Consider the following 26,346-nt stretch of genomic DNA (forward strand, 5'->3'; position numbering starts at 1 on the left):
TACATTTATCAATAACACCCTCGTACAAACAAAAAATTATTTTTGTTTGAAACTTTCTGGGTTTTGGAGTGCTCCATCAATGGCGACGAAGCTCAAGGAACCCGCTGCGACTCCGGAGGAGAACCTTGAGGAGCTGGAGAGGAATTACCGGCCGTTTTGTCCGGCGGGACGTTTACGGGACGATGGGGTGGGAGCCGCTCCCGGCGGTGGAGAAGGTGCTCTTAGGGTTGGCGATTGTGACGCTGGTGCCCATCCGGCTTGTGGTGGGGATTTGGTTACTGGTTTTGTACTACTTCGTGTGTTGGTTCTGCACGATGTTCTCAGATCCCAATTGGGCGGAGGAGGAGCAGGAAGACTTCGCCCATATGGGTGGGTGGAGGAGAGTTGTGGTTGTTCAACTGGGGAGGTTTCTCTCGAGGGTGATGCTGTTCAATCTAGGGTTTTATTGGATCAGTGAGTATAAGGTAATGACTCATTGTTATCTCTTCTTTGATGAGTTTTATGCTACTGAATTCCTTTTGTGGTTTCCTTTCCCATTCTCATGAATGGACATTTTTAGTGTTTAGAAAAACTTATTGAATTGATTCGGGGATGAAGATAGGTTTAATGCAGTCAAAATGCATGCAGTTTAGGTGACCATTCATTAGGAAAAAAGTTTTTTTTTTTTTTTTTTCCTTTGCTGTAAATTTCCTGGAAAGCAATCGTTTCACTCCGTTGTTGAATTTTTGTTGTATATTTAGTCTCATTTATCATAATTGAAACACTGAATCTGTACCATGGTGTTTTATGTTTTAATTAGATTTGACAACAATTCAAATGAAACAAAAGTTCATGTTGGTGAATGCCGTGTTTGCATTAGGAAATCCGTCAATTTAGCTTGTTGGTATAACAATATTGGAACCTATTAACTTTAGCTCTCGCCACATCATTTACTGCCAATGCATTGCTTTAAATTTGTTGGTTGCTTTTTTTGCGTGAGTCATGCGCTCTATGTATTCTTTTCACAAAAAAAGTTACCAACAGGTATTGCAGAATGATTGTAGAGGGCTTAGCAGGGAATCTGAAAGACCAGGGGCAATTGTTTCTAATCATGTATCTTATTTGGATATTCTTTATCACATGTCATCATCTTTCCCAAGCTTTGTTGCCAAGGTATGGTGACTATAGCTGAATAAGATTTTTAATTATAGGACGTACCTGCTACCTTATATATATAGTTTCCTTCTGACATTTTCCACTGCTCGTGCAAAAAATTTCCCTGGAATTTTATTGTTGAAGAGATCAGTGGCAAAGCTGCCTTTAGTTGGTCTCATAAGGTTAGTCCAAACTAGTGGTATGCTAAACATGCATTATAATTTCTTACCAACCTGACTTTTGTGGTTATTTGATTTCATGTTTTGAAGTTACTCAATTTATCTGTACTTGATTATGTAGTTCTATACCTTAATAAATCATTAAATCATTTAAATATCTTCTTTACCTTGAACATATTATTTTATTTCATTTTCTTTTATAGATGATAAATATAATAGGTTGTTGTGTATGTTTGTTTAGTTTGGAATTTTCAGCTGTTTGTGTCTTCATTACCCCATTAGCAACTTGAAATTTAGAGGATTTCTTTTCTTTGAAGATGCCTTTTGTGGGGCTTAGACAAAGGAAGCATACCCAAAGAGAACCTTTGATATGTAGTAAAATCTCATCTTAAAAGTTATGCCTACATCCAATCAGGACCCACAGTCTTCTCTTGTCATAGTGCTGTTTTCAATACTATGCCTGTTATCAAGTGGAGTCTCAAACTGTGGAAACTCAAGATATATATTTATATATTATTAAACTAAAACTTTTAGCTTCTTGCATGTGAATCCATTAGATCCATATGATCGTGGAACACCATGTCTAACTTAGCAATCATCAATCAATGTGAAACCATAATTAACAGTGTTGACAAGAATATTGAATCTTGACATTGGCATTCTTTGTCACATCATGATGCTGATGTCTCATATTTTGTTCATGCATCAAGTGTTGTCTAGTTAGGCAGTGCTAATGGCTTTACATTTGCTTGTTGCAGCAAATGCCTTGGCTGTGTCTATGTTCAACGGGAATCAAAATCTTTGAAATTTAAGGGTGTTGCAGGTGTGTTAGCATTTGCATCAGTTATGTTCCTTCATTTCTTTTTGAATAGATTGTATCATCCATATAGGGAACTCAGTCAATTTCTTCATTCAGCACACAAACTTTTTAGTTCCTAAATTAAACTTAAGCATGCTGATATGTTTGTCAATAAAACACTTGTTTCCCAACCATCTCCATTGTATAATGTTGAAGTGGCTTACAATCTTTTTCATGTTCATTTCTTTAATCTTCTGGTATTCGATTTATATTTGCCTGCAGGCATTGTAACAGGAAGAATTCAACAGGCGCATCAAAATAAGTACGCCCCAATTATGATGCTCTTTCCAGGTCAAATAACTGTCAATCTTGGTTTATTATCTTTGCTTGTGATGTAGCGTGGTTATGCCCTTTGGTAAGCTATGCATTAAATGTGATATTAAAGTTACACCGCCAATTTTGCATATGATTTTGTTGCTCACTAATGAGGTTTCGGCTTCTTACAGCTCTCCTCATCACCACTCATGCTTAACTTTTCAGAATGCCTTTTTATAGAATTTCCATCCATATAACTTTCTTATCTACCAAAAAATCATGTAATCACGAATGAAACTCTAATCCTTATCTCAACCTTCCACTTGTTGGATATCATTTATAATTCAAATCAATCTTTGGTGTATTCTTTCTATACTATACTATGAGTTAATTTGGTTCAAAAGGTCTTGATTTATTACTGAGTTGATTCTTGCAAGTATTCTGGATCTGCATGTGCTTGTTTCATACACTATGTTTTGGGGTTTGGTGACATCAACCTTGAAATGATATTCACATTGTGACTCAGCTGATAACCTTATGTGCTCACATTTTTATATAAATTTTTATCTATTCTCCAAGATTTTAAACTTATGAGATAGTTGCAGCTTCAACCCTAAATGTCACACTCCACAGCATTTAACTCAGATGGAATGCATTTTCCTTATGTACAAGATGTCTTATAGTGAGATCATCATTAATGCTTTTATCTTATGTTGTGATATTTAAGTTCTTCTTTAGCATCAAATACATTTAAAATTGTATTATTCTTGTAGCCTGATAGTTTCAATTGTTCTCTACGTGACACACTATCCCACACAGACTGCTTTCATTTTTTTCTTTTTTTCCATTTATATGCAACTTCTTTTCTGCAATTTTATTTAACCTCTTAGCTTTGATCATTATCTGTAAAACAGGAATGGTGTTAATGTCTCCTGTGCTTTACCCAACCTTATTTTATTCTGTTGTCTGACTACCTGTCTGATTTCAGAGGGTACTACAACAAATGGAGATTTCCTCCTCCCTTTCAAGACAGGAGCCTTTCTGGCAAAAGTACCTGTTCACCCGGTAATTCTAAGATATCCTTACAGTAGGTTCAGTCCTGCATGGGATTCCATATCAGGGGTGAGAAATATATTCTATTAACTGTAAATTATGGTTCTGTAAATGTTTCAGTTACATTGGGATAAATTGTATTTATTTTTTATTAATTCATGAAACATTTTACTTGTAGACTGATCATGCTTGATTATCATGCGACATCAAAGATAAAAGGCTTGGATACAATTTGATCATATATAAGATAAATGAGTTGCTTGGTGGAACAACTAAATTTACAAGAATCTTTAATCTTTAATGTTGTACTAAATTTGAGGGTTAGGGCCTTATATACTAATTCTATTCTTACTTTGCTTTGTCTTCATATTGTTGAATCCTATTGGTAGTTGCCTTCCTGACCACTTTCACTTCATTGATCGTACTATGTTGACATTTGGATTAGATAGCTGATTTTCTTCCAATGTTATATTATCATTGCCCTGATGCTTCGTTAATATTGTGCCTTTTAACTGCAGTTATAAAATGATTAGGGCTAATACTAGATTTAAATGGAGCAGCTGTACAAGTAATTTTAGTTTAATAAGTTTATGATACCATGAAGTTACTTAAAGTTGTTGCTGCATATATATACAAGGCATGGTTTTTATTTATTAAATGGTTATTAATTTATATTTTAGTGGGCGGCAAATCCACAATTGAAAAATCTTACAAGGGTGAGTGTGATGTAGAAAAGAGAACTCCATCTTGTGAGCTATACTTTAAAACCCAAGCAGTATATATTTTGCAAGTTATAGGTCTTTTTGCGTTTCATCTCTCTTTGTGCTTTCCTTTGTACTGGGAATTCATATTTATATTTAAAAATTGAGTTGAAACTTTAATTACTCTTTTTGATAAGTAAATATTATGCCTTGAGTTGGTGATATATTATTTTACATTTTTCTTTACAGATTCACCATGTCTTTTACCTTCTTTGCCAATTTGTTAATTATATGGAGGTAATCTATCTGCCCATATATCACCCTTCAGAACAAGAAAAAGAAGACCCTAAACTTTACGCTAACAATGTTCGGAAGCTAATGGCTACTGAGGTATGCACACAGTTCACTCTTTCAACTTTTATTTCTGACCAGTACAAGGAGTGATATTTGTTGATATCCAAAATGTCATATGTTTAGGGGCTCAGTCTGGGATCAAATATACTGTTGCTGACTTATGTTTTGTGGCTCTTTGCAGGGTAACTTAAAACTTTCAGATCTTGGACTAGCTGAGAAACGTATGTACCATGCGATGCTTAAGGGTAATAGTCTACCACGTGCTTTACTTCAGAAAGACGAGTGAAAACCCCTTGTCCTCACTCACGAGACATCAAAAGCTCCTTTGAGTCGCATGGTTTATGTCTTTATGTACAGAAATGTTGGCTATTGTTGTAGTCTGTTCGGTATAACATCAACTCCATATACATGACCGTATGTTGTTATAGTTCCATTATGAGTAGTGGTGCCTTTGATAGCATTAGTTTTTCCAACAACTTCATAACTTCATCTAATTAAGAGCAGCCCATGTACAAATTTGTGAGTATGACAGTAATTAATGTATAACTTTCCCTTCTTTTATTATTTATTTCATCTCTTAACCCTCTATTTTTTTCTCTTAATATCTTAGACAAATATCGTCTGGTTATGCACCTCTTATGCTGTACTTGGTTCAACACCAAGGTAATCTCTCTGGTTATCTGCAGGTATGTTTTATCAAATCTAATTTGGATTTATGTAGAATAGACATATTGTCTGCATGCATCTTTATGGACCATCTCAACACGTGTGCTGAAAGAACTGTCAAGAGTATCTGTTCTTTTGTCGAATCATATTTCCTTAGTTTTACTTGTGAAATCTTGCTGTAAAGTAATTTAATGACAATTGGTAGATAGAATATATGAAACTATCTTGTAACAATGCTATTCTAAATCAAGATTTATCAGCATACTTGGTTTTATATTTTTCTCTTCCTTTTAGCATGGTTATTAGCACTTTTTAACATGTGATTTCTTGTGCTGCCATAATCTTTTTTTTTTCTGGCAAAATACATGCATAGTGCTTGTTGTTTATTCTTGTCTCTTGAATTTACTGCATGCTCTGTGCCTTCTTGTGACTTCTACTTGTCCAGTTGTTTGTATACTCAGAGTATTTCCTTGGCCTCAAGTTTGGGCAAACCATTTGGCATAGAGGAACTGAAATGATTTCTTTAATCAGGTAACAATTATCTGAAAATCTCCTATTGAATTATGTTCTGATGCAATTGTTGATGTTGTTTTTGCTCATTGTTTTTTAAGGGCATGACAGATTCACACAAGAGGAAAAAAAGGTATGACACGCGTCACATTTCACCATTCATTTTTTGTTTCTTTTTCTGATCATTTGAACAATGGATCTAGAGATCAGTTTCTGACCTTGTACATAGTTTTCCCCGCCTCAAAACAATACCACAATCAAATGATATATATTTTGCCAATGACTTACGGATTTACTACATTGCTCAAAACTTCAGAATCATTTCACAAAACTCGAACAACTCTGGTTAGATCATTCATTCTAAGTTTGTTACAGCCACTTCCGTTATTCTGTTCTATCACGGCGTCTTTCCATGTCCGTCGCTCAATGCTTGCTTGTTGAATTTACCGAGTTTGATGTCATCTGTTCTGCAGGTTTTAGCAATGCCAATGTTAAACATCCTTATCATCTTTTCCAACTGAAAGGTCAGCCTTTCTGGTACATATTCAATGCTTCCTTTATTGTTCTTTCTGAACAAAAAAAATAATTGAAGTATGGATTGCATAATCATCTACATTCTCAGGCAAACAAACACCAACTCCAAATTGAATCATATGGTTTTTATAGTGAAGCACTCATGGTGTTCCTTGTTTTAAATGGATTTGTTTGTTTGTTTTTGTTTGTATATATATATATATATACATTTACATATATACACACAAAATCTATGGAATCTGGTATCAACAGTTGAATTTCAATACAATAGTATATATAATAAATAATATTACTATATTTATAAATAATATATGGTGAAAAGTATGATGTACCGTGTTTTGATCTAAATTGTTTAATCAATTTGTGTACAGTATTTTGGTATGAAACTATTTAATCAATTTGTATACAGTATTTTAATAAATTTTAATTATACAGTATTATTTTTACTAGATTTATTATTGTGTTGATGAATAATGTATAGTGATTTAACTTAATTTCTATTAGATCTACAGTAATTATAAAAAAAATTCAAAATTTAAAACTAATCAACCCTAATGAATACTCATTGTAGTACGTCAACTGTGGATGTTGGTATGTGTGTATATATATATAGATATATTATCCAAATAATATTCAGACAGGTCCTTTTATAAAAAAAAAATCATATACCGCTTATCCTTTTTGACAAAAAATCAAGGTTTTTTTTTTTTTAATTTCCTATTGAATTTTTTATTTGGTTTTAATTGTAGAGGTTTGTATGAAAATAAAAATGTTTTGCAGGGATGATGTACAAGAGTAATTATGAATTTATAAGGGTAATGTTGGCAATTTTCTCACTTTTTAGTTTTTATTCCATTTTTTAATGGGTTTTTAACACTCTTTTTCTGTGAAAGAACAGTTCATAGTGGAAGAAAGAATTTATATATATATATATATATAAAATAAATAAGCGAACATTTTTGAAGGATTAGTTCATAATTTACTAATTTTATAAAATAAAAAAAGGAAAAGAAAAACATAAAGAGAAACCTTATCCAATTGGAGTGAGGTGGGTCCATGTCTAAAAATGGTCCAAATGTTAACTAGGTAGTCCTGGTCCAGGCCAACCTGCCAGCGTGGCACGCCTAGTGATATGCTCCTGTTCATCATCTTGATCCAGCCGCACGATGATCAGAACATTTTGGTTTGCAAAATCTTCAATTCATTGATGTGTTTTATAAAATCCATTGTTTTTTTCAATAAATAAATTATTTATAAATTCAAAATCTATGAACGTTTGTATCAATCGTTGGATTTTCTATGAACATTTGCATCAGCCGTTGAATGGATTTTGTACACTGTGTAATGCACAGTATAATTATTTTAGAAATAGTAAAACAGTGAAAAGTATCAAAATTAATTGACCCATTTAAAACCCAATTAACTCTTATTGCACCACTCTAATATGAACTATGTTCAACTACGGACGTTCATATATAACACCCTCAATTGACGTATTATATATATATATATATATAATAAATGTCATTTGCGGACATTTATAAAGAGAGATCTCTTTTAATAGGTTTTTCTAACATAGTAATTATTATTATTGATGAAATATCATTTGCACTTTGATGATGTTTAAAATTATATATATAGCTTATCAAATAATTTTATATCCAAATATTATTTAAAGTTATAATTATTATATTTTCTTTGTAATTAAAATATTAAAAAAATTATATTTTATTAAAAATACATAAGCATTTTCTTCTCACAATAACTATTTGGGGTTGGCTATGTAAATCCTATGATAATCTATCAATAATTACTGGTCATTTTAAATAATTCTCTCTCACTCAATTTTGGATAAATTTATTTTTTAATTAATCTTTTTCGATGATGTCTATTTCAACATTCTAATTTTTATTATAGGCATCTATTTTCTTAATATATGAAATAATCATGAAAAAATATTAAATTTTCCCATATATAAATAAAAAAATATATTATTAGTATGTATGTAGATATTTTATTTATATATTTATTCTCATAAATATGTTCCACTCATAACTTTAAATTATTATTGTAAAAAAAAAAAAAAAATTAGAATCCCCAACCTCTCACATATAAGAAAAATGCATTATTCCTGTAAATAAATAACTCAGCATATTTTGTTTAAAATAATTTACTAATTGTATTTTATCTGGATTAATTATTAAAATATTTTTTAAAAATAATTAAATTATCATGGAAATTCTTTTAGCAACTTCCTCTTTATCCAATTCCACATGCACTGCCAAGTGGAGCCAAGTCATCTCAACACAACCAACAATAGCCAAAAAGTGCACGTTTTAATAAATTAAATATATACATAGGCGCATCATATCACATCAACTACGTGACTATTGGATGTAAATCCAACGATTATCTTTATTTTATATACAGTATTAAACTATATTAAATAATATTTAACAGTAATTAAATACAGTAAATAATGATAAATTTACATAATTTTATGTATAAATAATAACTATTAAATCATCATTAATCAAATAAGTTAAACAACAATAAATTTACACAATTTTTTTTTACATAAATAACAACCGTTAGATATTATCAAACATTTTTTTTTCAAAATAGTAACTCTATATATTTCATAGAAAGAGACCAGAAAAATGAATAATTTATAGGTATTATTTTTTTTAACTTTGTTATGTAACTCTAGTGAAAATCAATTTTGACAGTTCATATTAATAAAAAATACTATTACGATCACGATCTAGCGGAGTTCAAATTAAATTACTATATATTACTATTTATAAGTATAGTAAAACTGATACTGTTTCTATATATTATTGTGCAACCAAAATCAAATCCGTTGAATTTGAATTCAACGGTGGTGATATGAGAACGACGTATAATCATATATATATATATATATATAATATACTATATTTATAGATATATATAATTACTAAATTTTAAGAGGTGGTAAATGTAAAAAAAACAGCTTCCTTTTTTTACGTTGGGGAAACGGGATACGAGAAGAGACAAAGCTCATCGTCTCCTCTTCTTCTCCCAAACCATTCGCAGATCCAAAACCCTAATTCCTCGATCGCCATCGCCGACCTCGCTGCCCAAATGGTCGTTGGAGGCTCGTCTTCGGCCCGCGTCCATGGCGTTGATCGATTCTACAATCCGCCGGCCATGAGGCGACAGCTTCTCCTCCAGCAACAGAAGCTTCAGGAGCAGCCGCCGGCGGCGCCGCAGCCGCAGAAGGCTGTGCGGCCCCGGACTAAGACTTCCGCGCCGGTGGTTGAAGTCCGAGAGGCGGAGAACCGTGCTGAGTCTGATGATTCATCGGCGAAGCCCTCGGCTTCAGGTTCTTCTTCTTCTTCTTCTTCTGCGTCTTCGACTTCGTCTTCTCCGTTGCCGCTTCCTCCTTCGCCCTGCTGGGAATCTGGAGCGGTTCCTTGAGTTCACTAGTCCCTCCGTTCCCGCACAGTACTTCTCTAAGGTTGGTTTTTAGGGCTTTTTTTAAAGCTATTTTCTTGAGTTTGGGGAAGTATTGATCGGTTTTGGTGCTTGCAGACGAGCGTGCGGGGGCCGGAGGAATCGTGATGGAGGTGATTTGTGCCCTTTCTTCAACCTTGAAGATCTCTGGGAGTCGTTTGCGGAGTGGAGCGCTTATGGTGCTGGAGTGCCATTGGTGTTGAATGGCAGAGACTCTGTGGTTCAGTACTATGTGCCTTACTTGTCTGCTTTGCAGATTTATGTCGATTCATCAAGGTCAGCCTTGAGATCGAGGTATTGTTGATAGTATGTTGATCCATTTCTTAGCTTTGGGTTGTTTGCAGTTCTATCTGGAATTAGAAATGAATATCTTTAGGGCTAATGCATTTGTGTTTATTCTTTATCTATAAAGAAGAGTTCTAATTTCTAATTGTGAAGTTTATGAATTGTAGTGTGTAACTTCATATGTGAAGGATCACAAGATGTGTTTGGAAGAGGACTTAGTCAGGGCTTTGTTACTTTAGTTCTTCTTCACTAGTAGTTTAGTACCTCAAATGTGAAAAGATTGAATTCCAGTGTGCTAATTCTGTCTCATTTGGGGTGTTTTTTCAAGGCCGAAGTCCGGATCTAGGATGAAGATCTCCTTCACATTGCATTTATTTCTAGCTTCACTGGTTGTTTTTGTCGTTAGCGCAGGTAGTTACTTTTGTATTTCCTCCAGGGATTGACACAAGGTGGGCTTCTGTTATTCTTTGTCATATTGTTCCATTCAAGAATGATGTTCCGATTTAATCACCCATTGCATTTGTAAGTAGTGTTAGTAGTTTTCTCAATGTCTAGTGACGAAGTTTGTTCTAATTGTGAAGTTTATGAAATGTAGAGTATAACTTCATATGTGAAAGATCACAAGTTGTGTTTGGAAGAGGACTTAGCCAGGACTTTGTTACTTTAGCTCTTCACTAGTAGTCTGGTACCTCAAACGTGAGAAGATTGAATTCCAGTGTGCGAATTCTGTCTCATTCGGGCCGTTATTTCAAGGTCAAAGTCCGGATCTAGGATGAAGATCCCCTTCACATTGCATTTATTCTAGCTTCACTGGTTGTTTTTGTCGTTAGCGTAGGTAGTTAATTATTGTATTTCCTCCAGGGATTGGCACAAGTTGGGCTTCTGTTATTCTTTGTCATATTGTTCCATTCGAAAATTGATGTTCCATTTTAATCACCCATTACATTTGTAAGTAATGTTAGTAGTTTTCTCAATGTCTAGTGACGTAGTTTGTTCTAATTGTGAAGTTTATGGAATGTAGTGTATAACTTCATATGTGAAAGATCACAAGTTGTGTTTGGAAGAGGACTTAGCCAGGACTTTGTTACTTTAGTACTTCACTTGTAGTCTAGTACCTCAAACATGAGAAGATTGAATTCCAGACTAATGATTCTCACTTAGCCTCAAATTAAATCAGTAATAAGAAAATTAATTCTGATGAGAGAAAGGATGATAGTAGTATTAGTCTCCTAACTGCTCTTTATCATATTAAGCTATACAACTCTTACAAACAAGATTTGCAATAAAGAAATCAGCTTGAAATTCTTAACATTTATCACACTCAAGTCAATGTTATCATTTACCAAATTATCTCTACCAAAACTTGATATGCAGATTCAATTCTATTTATTATTCCATTGTGCTAATTCTGTCTCATTTGGGGTGTTATTTCAAGGTCAAAGTCTGGATCTAGGGTGAAGATCTCCTTCACATTGCATTTATTCTAGCTTCACTGGTTGTTTTTGTCGTTAGCGTAGGTGGTCAATTATTGTATTTCCTCCAGGGATTGGCACGAGGTGGGCTTCTATTATTCTGTCTTATTGTTCCATTCAAAATGATGTTCCATTTTAATCACCCAATACATCTGTAAGTAGTGTTGGTAGTTTTCTCAATGTCTAGTGACGTAAGTTTGCGAACGTTTACCTTTTCTGTTTGTTAACCGGTAGAGGCATAAGATTTCCAATAAGCAGGAGCTTCATTTTGAAGTGGTTGTGCCTTACGTCAGTTTAGAACTTGGAAACACCATTTGGTATTGATGTTGAGAACTATGATTTATTATTTCTGTTGCCTGGAAAATTAAATCTCGTTCATATTGGACTTTTTTAATATTTAACAACTAAATTTTAAGGAGGTTTGTGCTTTGGGTCTCTCATGTGATCCCAACTACCACAATGGGGAGTAGTTTTTGTTTGCCACTGACACACACACTTTTCTAATTCACATATAAACCTTTTTGAAATGATGCATACTGTAGATTGTTATCTCAAACATTGTAACCTTGTTTATCATTATCCAACTATGTATGTTACACCTAGTGTTAAAATTTTTAGAATGATTTAGGACATGGAACTAGCAATGGAAGCCAAGAAATCAATTTATTGTTTTTACATATATGATGTTTAAGAAAAAAATTCGTGTGAGATATTAAAAATGATTTGTTATGGTTGCAACTGTAGTCATTACCTTTTTTGGCTGATGTTCTAAATATGTTGAGTACAACTGGATTCTCATATTGAAGCCTTTTGAAAATGTAGCTAATGACAGCCCTGTGTATGATTAGATGTGTTTAATAAATTTGATATCAAATTCTCTTCTTGTGTGATCTAATTTGCTATTTTTGCTTCTGACATTTATGAGCACTCATTTTACCCACTCTCCTAATTGTCATATGTACACTTATGGTTTTAGAATCTTATACATCACAGTTATGTTGCTATGATATCTCACATCATCAAAATTTCTAATGTCGGTCGTGATTTGGACCACACTAGAACCTTTAACAAGCTGAGCTTGAGCAAGCATGCCTTGCTCCAGCTCAGCTTGAATCCATATTTCCCCCAGATTGAGTTTGGCTTAAATTCAATCTGAGCCTGAGCTAAGAACAGAATTTTTGTTTCTACGTTGGGAAATGATCCTAGGATCATCAAATCAGTATCCAATCTTTTAAATACATACTCCAACCTGCATAGCCAACATAATTTCATGGTGAAAAGAAGGTACATGTTATATGTTGTACATTTTGTATAATATCTGCCAACTAAGCTATTCTGATACAATGTCCAACAAGCCAGTCTGTGCTTGAGCTTGGCTTGAAATCAATATCTGGCTTAAAAATCAAGCTTGAGCTCAGTTTGACTGATGCCACGAGCTGCTTTTTCATTTAATAGCCTTAATCGTGCCAGCATGGGATTGCTTCCTCTCTTGTGTTTAAATTATTATTGTATGATATATGATGATTCAGATATAATGATTTAAGTCTGGCCAAAGTCTGTGGAAATATGGGCACCCTTGGATAATTTAACCCTGTGAAACTCTTATCAACATGAGCAAGAAGCTGTTTGCTTAATCTTGCATTACTTTCAGGCACTAACACTGTTGACTCTCTTGTGTGTGCTGAAGGTGCCCTGGTGAGGAAAGTGTTGGTGACATTGGCCAGGGTACAAGCAGTGATGGAAGTGAGGGTGATGCCAACCAATTCTCAAGACAGAAAAGAGATTGTCCTGCAAATGATACTGAGATTTCCAACCAACCAGAACGACCAATATTCGAGTATTTGGAGCGAGATCCACCCTATGGAAGAGAACCATTAGCTGACAAGGCGAGTTTGGTGCTAGTTTGGTTTTTATGAAGGCTAGAGTACATATTGTCCTTCACAATCATTTACACTTGCATATTTTTGCAGATTTCATCTCTTGCTACTAGATTTCCTGATTTAAAGACATATAGAAGCTGTGATCTGCGTCCTTCCAGTTGGATCTCTGTAGCTTGGTATGCACACTATGCTTCCATTGCCATGTAGATGGTTCTCATATATTCAGGAAAAGATAAGTTCATAAGTGGGTGGCTCTTTTGAGACCCACTTGAAAATCTAAAGATCTATTGGTTGATTATTAGTGTCATTTCTTGATATGTTTGACTTGCTTTGTGATCCTTCTCCATTTTTCATGCCCTAGTTGTGCTAATCTATTTTTACAAATTATTTGATATCCAATGCAGGTACCCTATATATAGGATTCCGATAGGGCCCACATTGCGCGATTTGGATGCTTGTTTCTTGACCTTCCATTTGCTGGCCACACCTATTAAAAGTAAAGACATTCACATCTGTACATTTGAACACTTTGAATATCAGTCTCACAGAAACAATAATGTGATCCATCACAGTATATAATCTGAATGTTTCAAATGGTTTTACATGGGCAGGTAACAGCAGTGGCCATAACGAGGATCGTCCTTCATCTAGCACAAGGAAGTCCGGCGGTGCCAATGGAATGTCAACAAAGCTGCATTTACCCGTATTTGGGCTGGCTTCATACAAGTTTAAGGGTTCTATTTGGACTTCAGACAGCGACGATGAGCAGCAACAAGTGACATCGCTACAAGAAACTGCAGATAAATGGCTTCGCGATCGACAGGTGAATCACCCAGACTTTCGCTTTTTCGCATCCCATTTGAGATGACAGCCTCTATTTGTGGGTTATGCATTGAGGGAAAAAAAAACAAGTTGTTTGAGAATAGATTGAGAGTAGAGGGATATTTCTGATATAGATATAGCATGTTTAAAAAGAAAGAAAAAAACAGTGAAAGAAAGATGAGAGAGTGAATATGCTGCCATTGTATTTTTCATGTGCTGGATTATGGTAACTCATATATCTTTATATACAGATATATATATATATATGTGTGTGTGTGTGTGTGTGTGTGTGTGTGTGTGTTCCAGTGCTGTGATGATGATGAATATATGTTGTTTACCCAATTGTGAAATTATCAGTTTGAATGTTTAAAATTGCATATTTTTCGTTGTCTTTCTGAATGTGATCATATATTAACTAGTAAAGCTGCTTTTCCCATAAGATTAGGGCTGCAAATGAAGCAAGGCGCTCGCAAGCTACTCGAGTCTCGGTTCAAAAAAAGCTTGTTTATTAAGCAAATGGACCGAGCTCGAGCTCTTGATTTTCGAGCTTGAGTAAATAATCGAGTCGAGCTCAAGTTTCACACTACTCGACTCGTTAAGTCTCGTGTGAAACTCAGTATTGTATCATATAATATTATAGTAATTTAAACATATTTTAAATCGTAGGTATGGTATAGTGATTAAAAATACTGTAATGCATGTATTGTATCTGTATTATTATATAATTTGCACTGTAGTTATTATACTATAGCAACCCACCTACCTGAGCAGAGCTTTAGTTTGATATTTCCTTAGCGAGCTTGACTCGAGCCGAGCTTTGAGTTTGATACTTTCCTTAGCGAGTCGAGCTCGAGTTTAACAAAGGAAGTTTGAAATAGACTCGGCTCAAGCTCGAGCTTGGTTTAGATAGTATTGAGCTAAGTTTGAACATCACAAAGTTTGGTTTAGTTCGATTGCAGCCTATGATAGGATTAATTTTATCACACACGCTCATACGCATACAGATATATCTGGTTTTTTAGCTTAGGTGTAATCTTTTCTATATTTATCAAAATAATTTTAGAGCTATTTTATCAAATATTTAATTAACATCTTGTCTTAATTGGACACTAAAACATGTTTATAAAAGAATTCAATAATATTTTTCTTTAAATATGAAGATTTTTTTAGGTTTATTATTTGATAACTCTGAAATCACGTGATAAATATATCAAAATCTTATAATAAAAAAAACAAATGTTATTAGACCGCGTGCTTCATTCATTATGTCAGCAAACTTATCAGATAGTGTGTGTTTCCTAGGCGGCATTGAATTGTGAGATGACTTTTTTGACCCTCGATATTATTATATTACTATGTGTGTCTCTGAGATTTGTGTAAGAATATACCCATATAATAATATTTATATATGATTAAAAAATTTTAAAAATTACGTTGCCAAATATAATTTTTAGACATTTATTAATTTATAAAAGAAAATTCCGATATTTGTGGAGGACATGTACTGTATTTGCGTGGGAGAAAAAAATTAAAAAAATAAAAAATAAAAATAATCAAATCTCTCGCTATCAATTATTTGTCATGTGATATATTTCTCATAATAATAATATATCATAATATAGATTTAAATGTGTTTTTTTGCACAAATATAGTTTATATTTCCCCAGTGCAGATATATCCAAAACAAACGTACAAAATCCAGCATCTATTATATCCAAATCCAAACCTCCCTTATTTTGTCTTTTTGTTGCTTCACTTATCGCCTAAGTCTTCAACACTACTACATAACAAATAAATGTATACATATATACATAAAAAAACTTAAAAACACAGAAGTCATCTTCTCCGTGAGAATATCAACCTCATTACCAATGACTTTTGCGTCAATTGATATCAGGTCTTTTACGTAAAGTATTTATTTTAAAAAAACTCAGTGATCAAATCTCATGTTTTGCGTGAGGTGAAAGTACATGGGTCGACGTTGAGCCTTACTCTCTACACGTTCCCGTCCTTGGGTTATAGTGCTGGTTGTCTTTCTCAAAAAAAAAAAAAACATCAATCTCGTCATAGCACAAGCACAGATAAAAATATATATAGTTATTAGAGATTTTTATTTATAATGGCTTGATGATGATCCAACAGCTATTATTTATATAAACACCGTACAAATTTATTATACATAATTATTATATAATATTATATAATATTATACATAAATAAATTTGATGAATAATAATCCAATAATTAATGTGAAAGTCCTTCCATTTTAAATTTAATTAAATTTAAAGATGTCCCCAGCTCATGGATACTCATATATGTATATATACAAGGTTTGCTTATGCTACCAAGTTTTGTTTTTTGTCTTTATTTAAATCAAAGTTATGTGGGCCCCCATCACGCCTTCATACAAGTTGCAGAAAGCTTCCGTGGCATATGCCTCCAAATCCAATGCCATTTGTAATAATAATAATAATAATAATAATTGTTTATAAAATAATAATAATAATAATAATAATAATAATAATAATATCTCTCTCTCTCTCTATATATATATATATGATATATCTAAATTACTCTTATTTGTCTGTCTCTCTCTATCTCTAATAGCGAGCCTTCCCTGCCGCCTTCAACTCCGCCACCGCTCACCGGCCCTCCTTCATCCCTAAGCAACCACTTCTTTCTTTCTTTCTTACCCTTTTTATAAATCTCCACACCATCTCCTTCATTCATACATCCACACATACATACCATCATCATCTTCATCTTCTTCTTGGTTCTTTGTTGTTGTTGTTGTTAATTTCTTCTTGGTATTGTTATTGTTATTGTTATTCAATAATAATGGAATCATACTACCCAGCATGGATATCACGCCAAGAACAACTCCTAGGCGAGCTTCTCTCAATCAACCGCGATGACATCCCCGCTCAACGTGCCCTAATCTCACGCGTCCTCGCTCACTACCATGAATACTACGCCCAAAAATCCCGCACTGATGTCCTTCTCCTCTTCTCCGCCCCATGGCTAACCCCACTAGAACGCACCTTTATCTGGGCCACTGGTTGGCGTCCTTCCTTAGCTTTCCGTCTTCTCCCTCGCGCCATCACTCACCCACTCACCCCTGCTCAATCCCCTGCCGTCGATGAGCTCAGACGTCTAACGGTGGCTCGAGAGAAGGAGGTTGAGGATGGGTTGGCTAAGGTTCAAGAGGCCGTGGCGTCAACGGCGATGTTGAGGTTGGCGAGAGGAGAGAGAAGAAGAACAACATCAGGAGGAGGAGGAGGAGGTGAAGGTGAAGGGGGTTCTTCTTCGTCTGGGAATGCGGCGCAGTTGTTGTTGGCCGAGCTGGATGCGCTTGTCTCGGCCGCTGATGCGCTGCGCGCTGACACCGTCACGAGCTTGGTCGAGATTTTGAGCGTTGAACAAACCGTGGATTTTCTCGCCGCTGCTGCCAGTCTTCATCTTCAAATCAGGCTCAAGTTTTTTTCCTCTTCTACTTAGAATTAGAATTCTTTCTTTCACTACTAGTGTTTCTTTGTTGTATAACTTTGGAGTAGTAGTTATCACTTTAGTTGTTGTAGTTGTAAGTGGTTTGGATTTTTACTAGTAGTGTTTGTTTGTTGTAGACTTTAGAGTGGTAGTAGTAGTAGTAGTTGGTTCACTTGGTTGTGGTAGTAATCAATGGTGGGTTGTTGTTGTTGTTGTTGTTGGAGTAACGTTGTTGATGGTGAAATGCTTTACAAGTCAGCGAAAAAGGGCTAGATAGACAAGGGGTATTAGTAAATAGTGTTACTTTGCATGCAATCTCAATAATGATAAATGGTTTCCAATACACTATTTTGCATTTTGCACATTGAGAATGGACAATGGATTGAGTGGGGAGCAATTGATTGGTCTTGCTTGAAAAGTTGGAGATTTTTAATGGAAGATGCTGTTGAGCTAATTTTTTTGTGAGAATGACATGTGACTTAAAATTAGTATGAGGGGTGGAATTGAAGGAGAATTGCTGCTGCTGCTGATGCTGCTGTTGTTGCTGTTGTTACATTATCCTGTCTGTTCTACAAACACTACATTGGATCAAAATTAATATTTAGCCAGTCTCTGGGAAAAAAGGTTGCATGGCTGCGTGGTTGGGTTTATGAGCTTCCTCTTGAAGATGTATACTGGTTTCTGTTCTCCCTGATAAGCTCCCTGCATTTATAACAGATGTGAATATCAATAGTAGCCAATGATCATCATAAAATTCACCAAATTATTGAGAAGAAAAAACACAAGTATTACACTAATCTCCAACTTCCATGCATTCTACAGGGGCAAGTAAAAAAACAGTGTGAAACTCAACAAGGAGCATATAGCGATAATTTAACATATCCAATTCTCCATCAGCTAGTCTCGCAATCTAGTGACTAATTCTTTTGGGGTGAAATTGTTCTACCAAAACATTGAGGTTATAGCTTGAAAGAATAATAATTCTAGCCATCGTTCGCCATTTTTATTAAATTCAAATGGTGGTACTTCATCTGTCAGTAACTTAATTCCTAAATACAGCAGTGTGGAACATTGATTTGAATATCTTATGACATCCTAGGAAAAAAAAAACCACAGATTTTGACACAACATTCCACCAATACACTTGAAAAAAATAAAAAAAGAACAAATTGAAAATGAGTTGATGATGATTTGCAATTCTTGAGCAAGCCAATACATCCAATAGCACAGTTGCTACATCACTATTCCGTGTATAAGAAGTGAACTAAGAGCATCTTTTAGAAAGAATTGTCATCTGTTACACTAGGAGAGCGTGCACACAAACTATTTCTTTCTATTGTGCAGATGGTATATCCTGATCCACAATTAAGATTCCTCAGGACCAACTCCCTTAATAAAATAAACAAATGCCATTTAGCTGCCTATGTTCCTTTCTCTCCTCAAGCATATTATCAATGATATGATTCAACAACCAGCAATGCTAGTGGGTTTAAATGATTGACACCCTAATACACCACCCCAAAAAAAAAATTAGCTTCATAGTGACAATGTTTAGTATCAAGATGCAATCTTTGATCAGAATGACAGGAATACTTGGAAGAAGCAAGGAAATGAAAATGCCAAGAAAGTTTAGATGAAGCTACTTGCAGAATAAACGGAAATGCTCAATATGACAGATTAAATATCAGTATAAGGTCAAGATAAATGGCCATACCTCCCAATGTCCTTGAGATTAATCTCCAACCAACATGATTTGCAAAAAGTGAAACATTTAATGAGCACAAGAAGTTTATCACCCAGCAAGCTTTACAACTCCAGTTTCATCGACTTTTGAGCTCTTGTGCTGAAAAACAGTGGTAAATGGGATAAATTTGAGGATGGGAATGGGCATGGTTATGCAGGTTGGTGTATAAGCTGAAAAGCAAGCAGCATAGTTGGATAAAATTGAGTACCTTACTTTTCTTGTGTTTATGTATGTCCGAAGGATCTTCACTACCTTCATGCTTCCTCTTCTGCGTTTGACAAAGACACATGCATAAAAATGGAATCAAAGAACAAAATTGGAACCAAGCTCAAACTATGGCAGATACAAGAGGATCATGGGAAAAGAAAACTACAAAAATAAAGGCATACCTTGTCATGGTGCTTCTTCGAAGGCTCACCGCCAGAATCCTGGTGTCCAGTCTTATCCTTTTTCTTCTCTTTATCTTTATCCTTACTCCGGTCCTTGTGACGATGCTTGTGCTTCTTATGCTCTTTATCCTTATCCTTATCTCTATCCTTATGCTTTTTATGTTTCCTCTCCTTGTCTTTGGAATCACCTTTGGATTTCCCACTAATAGTAGGTACCCCTTTCTCTGCCTATAGATAACTCATGAGATAAGCATAAATGTAACTACCAAGGGTACTTTAAGAATCCCCATAGAAGTGAATGTCTTACAGAGGGCAAATCAATGGGAGCTGTTTCTCGCAGCTGAAATGCTTGTCCAAGGATATCCAAGTCAAAGGGTTGAATGTTCGCGGTTGTTTCTCTCAAGTACGGGGCGTTTTGGAACAGTTGATCCAGCTCCATCCCTTCTCCCTTCCGTATTTCTGTATCCCCGACAACATTATGAAGATAATGTGTGTCTGATATTGATTCTGGCAGAGACCTTTTGCAAAAGAAATCATGGTGAGGCAACAATTTGTAGTGATTTATAAGATCAACAGCGCCTGTAAGTTCCCGAGAACCTGAAATTTCAAACAAGAATAAATCCATTTGAAACTCTCAAAACCAAGGGATTAGGAATTTTGGCCTCCTGTGACTGAATGAACTGAACTCTAGCTGCATGGAGCCCAATATCATACAAGAATGTTTGTGATATACGATAAGAAATATTACAAATTAACAAATTATCATAATCAGTTGGGCTCTTCAACACAAGTAGCGCAGACATTGTAATCTTTTCCCATGTCTAGAGGTAAAAAAGAAGCATCAAGTTATAATTCATAAATAACTTGAAAGAGATTGTCAATCAGTTCATATATCAAAAGCATCTTGCATTACAAAAGCAAACAGACAGACTGGGTGTGATAAGAAATATTACAAATTAACAAATTATCATAATAGATTGAGCTCTACAACTCAAACAGCACAGACATTGTAATAAGAAGCGTCAAGTTATAATTCATGAATAACTTGAAGGAGATTGGCAATCAGTTTGTATCTCAAAAGCATCCTGAATTACGAAAGCAAATGGGCAGACTGGGAAGAAACAGCCTGGAATAGCTTGTCAAATGTTTCAAATTATCTGAACCAATGTTAAGTTCACTAGTTCACATTATAACTTTCTAAGTTACGTGAATTCAGCATATGGTACTTATCTAGTCCGAACAAATAGCTAAAAAATTTTTATTTATTTTTTTAAATTAATAAGTGGGCAAGCTCAGCTCACTCACAAGATCACCTGTTATTAAAGCTCAGATTTTTTAGCTCATACATTATCCAAATACCCGAACAAAGGCATACATGCATGTGTCTGTAACAAGAATATCATTGTACCAAAACAAGTTGTTTTTTAAAGAAACAAAACTGTGGATAAGAGATTCAAATTATATTAAAATTTAAACTAAAGCCATATAAAAAATTCCTAGAGTCATGAAATATCACAAAAATTATAAAGTCTTAAAAATTGAGAAAGATAAGAAAGACCGTAATTTAAAAAAATAAGAACAACTTTCATATTGAAAATGAAAAACAAAAAAATTTAAGATGGGGGTGCTGGAGTGAAAAAGAAATATGAGATCATGATGACACAAACAGTCACTCACTTATCACTTGGGAATGAGAAGATACATTTTTGACATATCTATATCAGTCATCCAAGAAGAAGAAACATTTACGGCATATCTATAGCACTCCCTCCAATAAGAAGATGCACTTATGGAGGATGTATATTACTTGGAGGCACATATGTTTATGGTGTATCTATATCATAATGTCCAATAAGATCAAATAGAAGATACATTTTTTGGCTTCTTCCAGATATGTTAATGGCATATCAAGGTAGCACTGCTAGTAACATATGGCCAAGTGTTCGTTTAAGTTCAATTATAGGAAAATTAGCTCCAGGCTAGTAGGGATTGGTTAAATTTGGATAAGCATACACACTTGGCATTTAATTGGTATCTAAGGTTCTTGCTTAGATCAAAAGTAATAGTGGCAATATGTCATGCATGATGATAACACTATTAAGTTGCTTTCACTACTTCATGGCTCCTTGTTCTGGGTAGCAACTAATTTGATTTCATATGCTGAATACTAAGCAGAAGCTAATATTGACTCAACAAAGTCCTGAATTAACTAAGCCTGATTCAAGTAAGGTTCTGAATGCATGCCTAGCAGACAAGCTTCACTCAGCTTAGCTTGTTGATACAGTAACTTATATAGCATAATATTCTTTGCATACTCCATGGAAATATTCACTATCAAAAGGGGTATGTATACTTAAAAAAGAAACACCCCTACATTTTAAGAAAATTATAATCCAAAACTCAGATTAAAAAAGCAATAAAAGATTAAACGAATGGGCGAACACCTATTTTCTCAATAAAAATTAATGAAATTTCATTACAAACAACTTGAGCTGCAGTTCCAATAAGTTACCTCTTCCAAATTTCTTGCCTTCAGGATCCATCACATCAAAACCACATGGATGTGCAGACCATCTACTTCTGAAGTTAAAATAATCGCATGATAAATATTACAAATCAAGGTACAATTTCAAACACACCGCAGCATTGTCTACGATATAATCAAATAAGATAAAAACATCAGATATTTAAGTTATAGACAAATAAGAGACGCACCAGATTTTCTATACTAAAGAAAAAACAGACAAAAACACTGAACAAGAGACAAGTACCATTTGTAAGATTTGGCCATCTATAGAAAAAAGTTAAACTTCAAAAATTTGAGAGAAGCTTATACCTGATACTTACAGCTTAAAGCAACAGCCACACAGATGTGACAGCTTTTCTAAAAACAACTTCAGAGCTCACAGGATGAAGTCTGTCTCCACTGCCCTGGACTTCTACCCAACGCTGAAGCACACTCCAGTATTGTGAAGATGCCTACATTGAACAGATCAGAACAAGTAGGGTTTCTGCTAAAAATCAAATTTTAACCTATAAAAAGTAAAAACACTGACTTTCAGATAAATTATTCTCAATCTTATCTTTCATTCAACCACACGCACAAAATAAATAAATAAATGAAATTTCCTTTCTCAATCTCAACTTCCACTCAATCCGAATACATCTCAACTCATCCTGCTATCACAATCAGCTTAACCACAACAGATCCTCTCGTTTTATATAAAAATTTCACATTGCGAAATCCAAAATCACTAATAAAGCAATACACAAGCTGATCGATATCAATCAGAACGTATAAGCCACGAACTTAATTAGAACGAATTTTCACAAACTAGAACACCAATAGTTCACATAGTTGGAAGAACAATGGAGTTCCAAAACAGCTCAACAAGGCTCCATGATTAAAACCCAAGAGCTAGGGTTTTGTTCTCGCTGATGGGCCGAAGAAATCGAACAAAGAATGAGATTCAAGATAAGGGCAAAGCTGAAATCGGAGGCATGAATCGAGGTGTACCTCCGATGATGGGGATCGCCGATTGGAGCGGCGAGGTGGCCGGAGGAAGGAACCCTAGTTCTGGAGATCGGATGAGCTTCGCGTGTTTGGAGGAACAGAAAGGAAGAGAAGCAAGAGACGACGGGTAAACTAAGCGAAGAGACTTGAGAGCGGGGATTAACGGGTTTCGGGTTTTTAATGGATAACGGGTCGGATGGGGATTTTTAGCGGGTCGGAGTTTTGGGTTAAAATAAAGGTTTAATTGCCGTACATAATCCTATAATTGTGTATTTTCTGTTTTTTTATTCCTTCTAATATTTTTAGGTACAATTAAATTCTTATATTTGATCGAGTTGAGTCGATTTAATTTACGACAATATTTTTAGGTAATTGTACTTAAAAATATTTCAATGACTAAAAGGGCAGAAAGTACACAAAGAACATGTACATCAATTAAACCAAAAATAAATCTCTTGATTTTTTTATTCTAATTATTGATTAAATTATGTTTTGAATTTAAAATTTTAATTAATTTAAATACTGAGAAATTTACATGTTGTATTTATAAATAGAGGGTATGAGTGAACGTTTTCTTTATCTAGTTGTAAATTTTATTCAATTCAAATCTAATGGATTTGGTTTAGGGTATAACATAACTCTTATGAACAATAAAGTCGGATGTACAATAATTCATGAACATTAATTTGATGGATAATAAAAAAGTGAGATGAACCGTGTTGATGTTGTGATGAATTCTTCACCGTAAGATTATTGATCATATCAATAACATGTCTAATTTGAGCCATTTAACCTCATTCCTCTCCTCTCTTCCCCCTCCAAAAAAACATTTATAAAAGCCTCAAGACTCTCCACCTCACCCAGAACCCAGCACAATGGTTTGAGGTATTGTTTTCCTCTTTGTCTCTCTCCTCTTGCTTCTCTTCTTTTTTTTTTTCTATAATATGTGGACGTTTTATGAATGTCCGCATATTACATTTCCTCTTTTATATATAATAATTGCATGTATACCTAAAAGTTTACATTTATGATTAAAGAGCCAATAACTAAACAATATTAGTTTTATTGCAAAAAACGATTATGAGACATTTAAAAAATTTTGAGTTCAATTCTCACTATATGCAGCGATAACATGTCCTCAATTATGGGTGTGGGCTTATTGTCCAAACTTTGTATCACCAAGCATGGACTAAATGATCAATTTCTAATCAACATGCATGTCCTTGATATATATAGCATTTTTAGTTAAAAATACATATATATTCTACCAAAATTCCATTTTTTTTAAAGAAAATGTTGTTTTACATTTTACCATGATATATTTTTTAGGGAAAATTACTGTTCACCCCTCGTCATTTTCAAAACTTCCCAAAAACCCCCTCCAACTTTTGCACACCCCGGACAGCCCTCCGTTATATTTTACATTCCCTTTAACCCCCCCGCCGGTAAGTTGAAGTGGGTCCATGATATGAAATTCTTTTTTTGCCCTTGCAAAAGGAGGGAAAAATGGCGCCCAATCACATCATGTTCGAACTTTATGCATTGTTTTCCAATGCCTCCTGCTTGCTTTTTCTCAAACAAAGTTTAGGGTGCTCATATCTTGTTCTTCTTGTTCTTCTTTTTCTTCTTTTTCTTCTTCTCATTTGGTGTACTCAATTTTAGCTCTTCCGATTAAATTATAGAGAGTTTTTGTGTTGTCGCCATTGCCACCCTTCCGGTCCGCAAGTTGTGTTGTAGCCATTACCACGCTTCCAGTCACAATCGCAGATCGTGCAATGAATCTGTTGCCGAGTAGGCATTGTGTATATACTTCTTAGTATTATTTAAATATTGAACTTTAGATTTACATATATTTGTTATTGTTTAAATATTGGCTTCTATGTTTAAATTTGTTCTTTTATCGTTTAAAACCGTATTTTTTTATCCGCTTAAAAATATACAACGCGATGGTGGCAGCGGTCTCAGCGTGAATTAATGCACGCTCGCTACCCAAGCGTTTCCACTGCCGTCGAGCATAAAAAAATCGAGTCGAAAGCGGCAGCAGTCGTTGGATTTCGCAGATAAATGGGAAGGAAGAACCATTTCGTTGAACATACTCTACTGGCGCAACCACTCCTCTTCCTCTTCCTCTTCTTCTTGTGTGATGGTAATCCTGTCGAGTCGAACATTTGGTGTTCACGACATTCGCACCATTCAAACCACATTTTTAAGATCATAGACTTTTTACAGGATGTGTCATGATTGTTTTTCCCTCTTGTCATCCCTAACGACTGTAGGTGAAAAACTTTTTTTCTCGCCCAAATCGAAATGCTCGCCTTCTTGCTCACTCTACGGGTAAGCAATGACGGAAGTGCGTTCGCCTGGGTCAAGAAGAAAAAGTTTCACCCTACAAGTTGATCACGGATGATTACCGGAAAGAAGGTTCATCACATATCCTTTTAAAAAGAACTCGATCAATAAAAAAATGTGGTCCGGCTCGAACGAGTGTTGTGGACACTCGTATTCACCCGATGTACTTGATCTATAAAGCAATGACTGTCCGTGATGGTTACGTCGCATGCGTTAAACGGAGAGTTTGAAGCTTAAAATGAGAATTTTTGTATTGTCTTACATTCTATTTTTTTATCGAGATTTGTATTTTTAAGTGATGGTCATTTTGTAATTACGTCGATATTTAATAATAAAATGAATGTTGTATTGTATTGTATTAAATGTATTTTTTTCTCGAGATTTGTATTTTAAGTACATTTCATTGTAATTACGCTGATACTTCATAAGAAAAATGTTAAACCCGATAAAAATGAAATTTAAAACGAGGCAAAATAAAGTTAATATCGAATAAGAATGTTATCAGAGATTTGTATTTTCAAATTTAAACAGAGACATAACAAAGAACGGCATTGTAAACAATACAAACAGTTATACTAATAATCGATTTACTCTTTAAACAACTGACAACGGTGTTTAATCACATACATAAAGATGTTTAAACGTTTTACATATTATTTACA

At 34.5% G+C, this 26,346-nt stretch overlaps 4 protein-coding genes across 6 annotated transcripts; 3 read left to right on the plus strand and 1 right to left on the minus strand.

The window, feature by feature from the left end:
• Positions 1-4: 4 nt before the first annotated feature.
• On the plus strand, positions 5-6,539 carry LOC120265598 (lysophospholipid acyltransferase LPEAT1-like). The gene is given in 13 exon segments (XM_039273544.1): positions 5-154; positions 156-464; positions 1,024-1,152; positions 1,279-1,316; positions 2,072-2,136; positions 2,395-2,463; positions 3,416-3,549; positions 4,431-4,571; positions 4,717-4,780; positions 5,146-5,198; positions 5,647-5,732; positions 5,823-5,844; positions 6,185-6,539. Coding segments are annotated over 13 exon segments (1,233 nt in total). The 5' UTR covers positions 5-79; the 3' UTR covers positions 6,233-6,539.
• A 2,713-nt stretch (positions 6,540-9,252) lies between these two features.
• On the plus strand, positions 9,253-14,574 carry LOC120265602. Its single transcript, XM_039273547.1, has 7 exons — positions 9,253-9,630; positions 9,680-9,751; positions 9,827-10,037; positions 13,188-13,386; positions 13,471-13,556; positions 13,785-13,876; positions 13,992-14,574. Exons 1-7 carry the CDS (start codon positions 9,372-9,374, stop codon positions 14,246-14,248), a joined length of 1,176 nt encoding a protein of 391 aa, XP_039129481.1. The 5' UTR covers positions 9,253-9,371; the 3' UTR covers positions 14,249-14,574.
• A 2,209-nt stretch (positions 14,575-16,783) lies between these two features.
• Positions 16,784-18,031, plus strand: LOC120265409 (protein DOG1-like 4). The gene has a single exon (XM_039273303.1). It carries the CDS (start codon positions 17,041-17,043, stop codon positions 17,698-17,700), a length of 660 nt encoding a protein of 219 aa, XP_039129237.1. The 5' UTR covers positions 16,784-17,040; the 3' UTR covers positions 17,701-18,031.
• A 155-nt stretch (positions 18,032-18,186) lies between these two features.
• On the minus strand, positions 18,187-23,465 carry LOC120265408 (mediator of RNA polymerase II transcription subunit 19a). Of its 3 annotated transcripts, none has more exons than XM_039273300.1 (8): positions 23,339-23,465; positions 22,669-22,800; positions 22,334-22,401; positions 20,129-20,418; positions 19,822-20,049; positions 19,641-19,700; positions 19,403-19,531; positions 18,187-18,390 (listed from the first exon to the last, which is right to left on the minus strand). In XM_039273300.1, the coding sequence occupies exons 3-7, from the start codon at positions 22,362-22,364 to the stop codon at positions 19,481-19,483; spliced, it is 660 nt and encodes a 219-aa protein (XP_039129234.1). In that variant the 5' UTR covers positions 22,365-22,401; positions 22,669-22,800; positions 23,339-23,465; the 3' UTR covers positions 18,187-18,390; positions 19,403-19,480. The 3 variants fall into 3 exon arrangements, with proteins under 3 accessions (XP_039129234.1, XP_039129235.1, XP_039129233.1); XM_039273301.1 differs by having other exon boundaries at positions 19,646-19,700; positions 22,658-22,800; XM_039273299.1 differs by having other exon boundaries at positions 22,658-22,800.
• Positions 23,466-26,346: the final 2,881 nt, after the last annotated feature.

Source organism: Dioscorea cayenensis, chromosome 7 (assembly GCF_009730915.1).
Source record: "Dioscorea cayenensis subsp. rotundata cultivar TDr96_F1 chromosome 7, TDr96_F1_v2_PseudoChromosome.rev07_lg8_w22 25.fasta, whole genome shotgun sequence".
NCBI classification, from domain to species: domain Eukaryota; kingdom Viridiplantae; phylum Streptophyta; class Magnoliopsida; order Dioscoreales; family Dioscoreaceae; genus Dioscorea; species Dioscorea cayenensis.

What these genes read in the sequence shown, in the direction of transcription:
- LOC120265602 (XM_039273547.1), top strand. Translation starts at nt 9,372, where the DNA reads ATGGTCGTTGGAGGCTCGTCTTCGGCCCGCGTCCATGGCGTTGATCGA. An exon ending in AGGTTCTTCTTCTTCTTCTT is followed by an intron (nt 9,631 to 9,679) that starts CTTCTGCGTCTT and finishes TCCTCCTTCGCC; the next exon opens with CTGCTGGGAATCTGGAGCGG. An exon ending in AGGTCAGCCTTGAGATCGAG is followed by an intron (nt 10,038 to 13,187) that starts GTATTGTTGATA and finishes TGTGTGCTGAAG; the next exon opens with GTGCCCTGGTGAGGAAAGTG.
- LOC120265409 (XM_039273303.1), top strand. Translation starts at nt 17,041, where the DNA reads ATGGAATCATACTACCCAGCATGGATATCACGCCAAGAACAACTCCTA.
- LOC120265408 (XM_039273300.1), bottom strand. Translation starts at nt 22,364, where the DNA reads ATGGATCCTGAAGGCAAGAAATTTGGAAGAG. An exon ending in AGGCAAGAAATTTGGAAGAG is followed by an intron (nt 20,419 to 22,333) that starts GTAACTTATTGG and finishes TTGAAATTTCAG; the next exon opens with GTTCTCGGGAACTTACAGGC. An exon ending in ATAAACACAAGAAAAGTAAG is followed by an intron (nt 19,532 to 19,640) that starts GTACTCAATTTT and finishes ACTGTTTTTCAG; the next exon opens with CACAAGAGCTCAAAAGTCGA.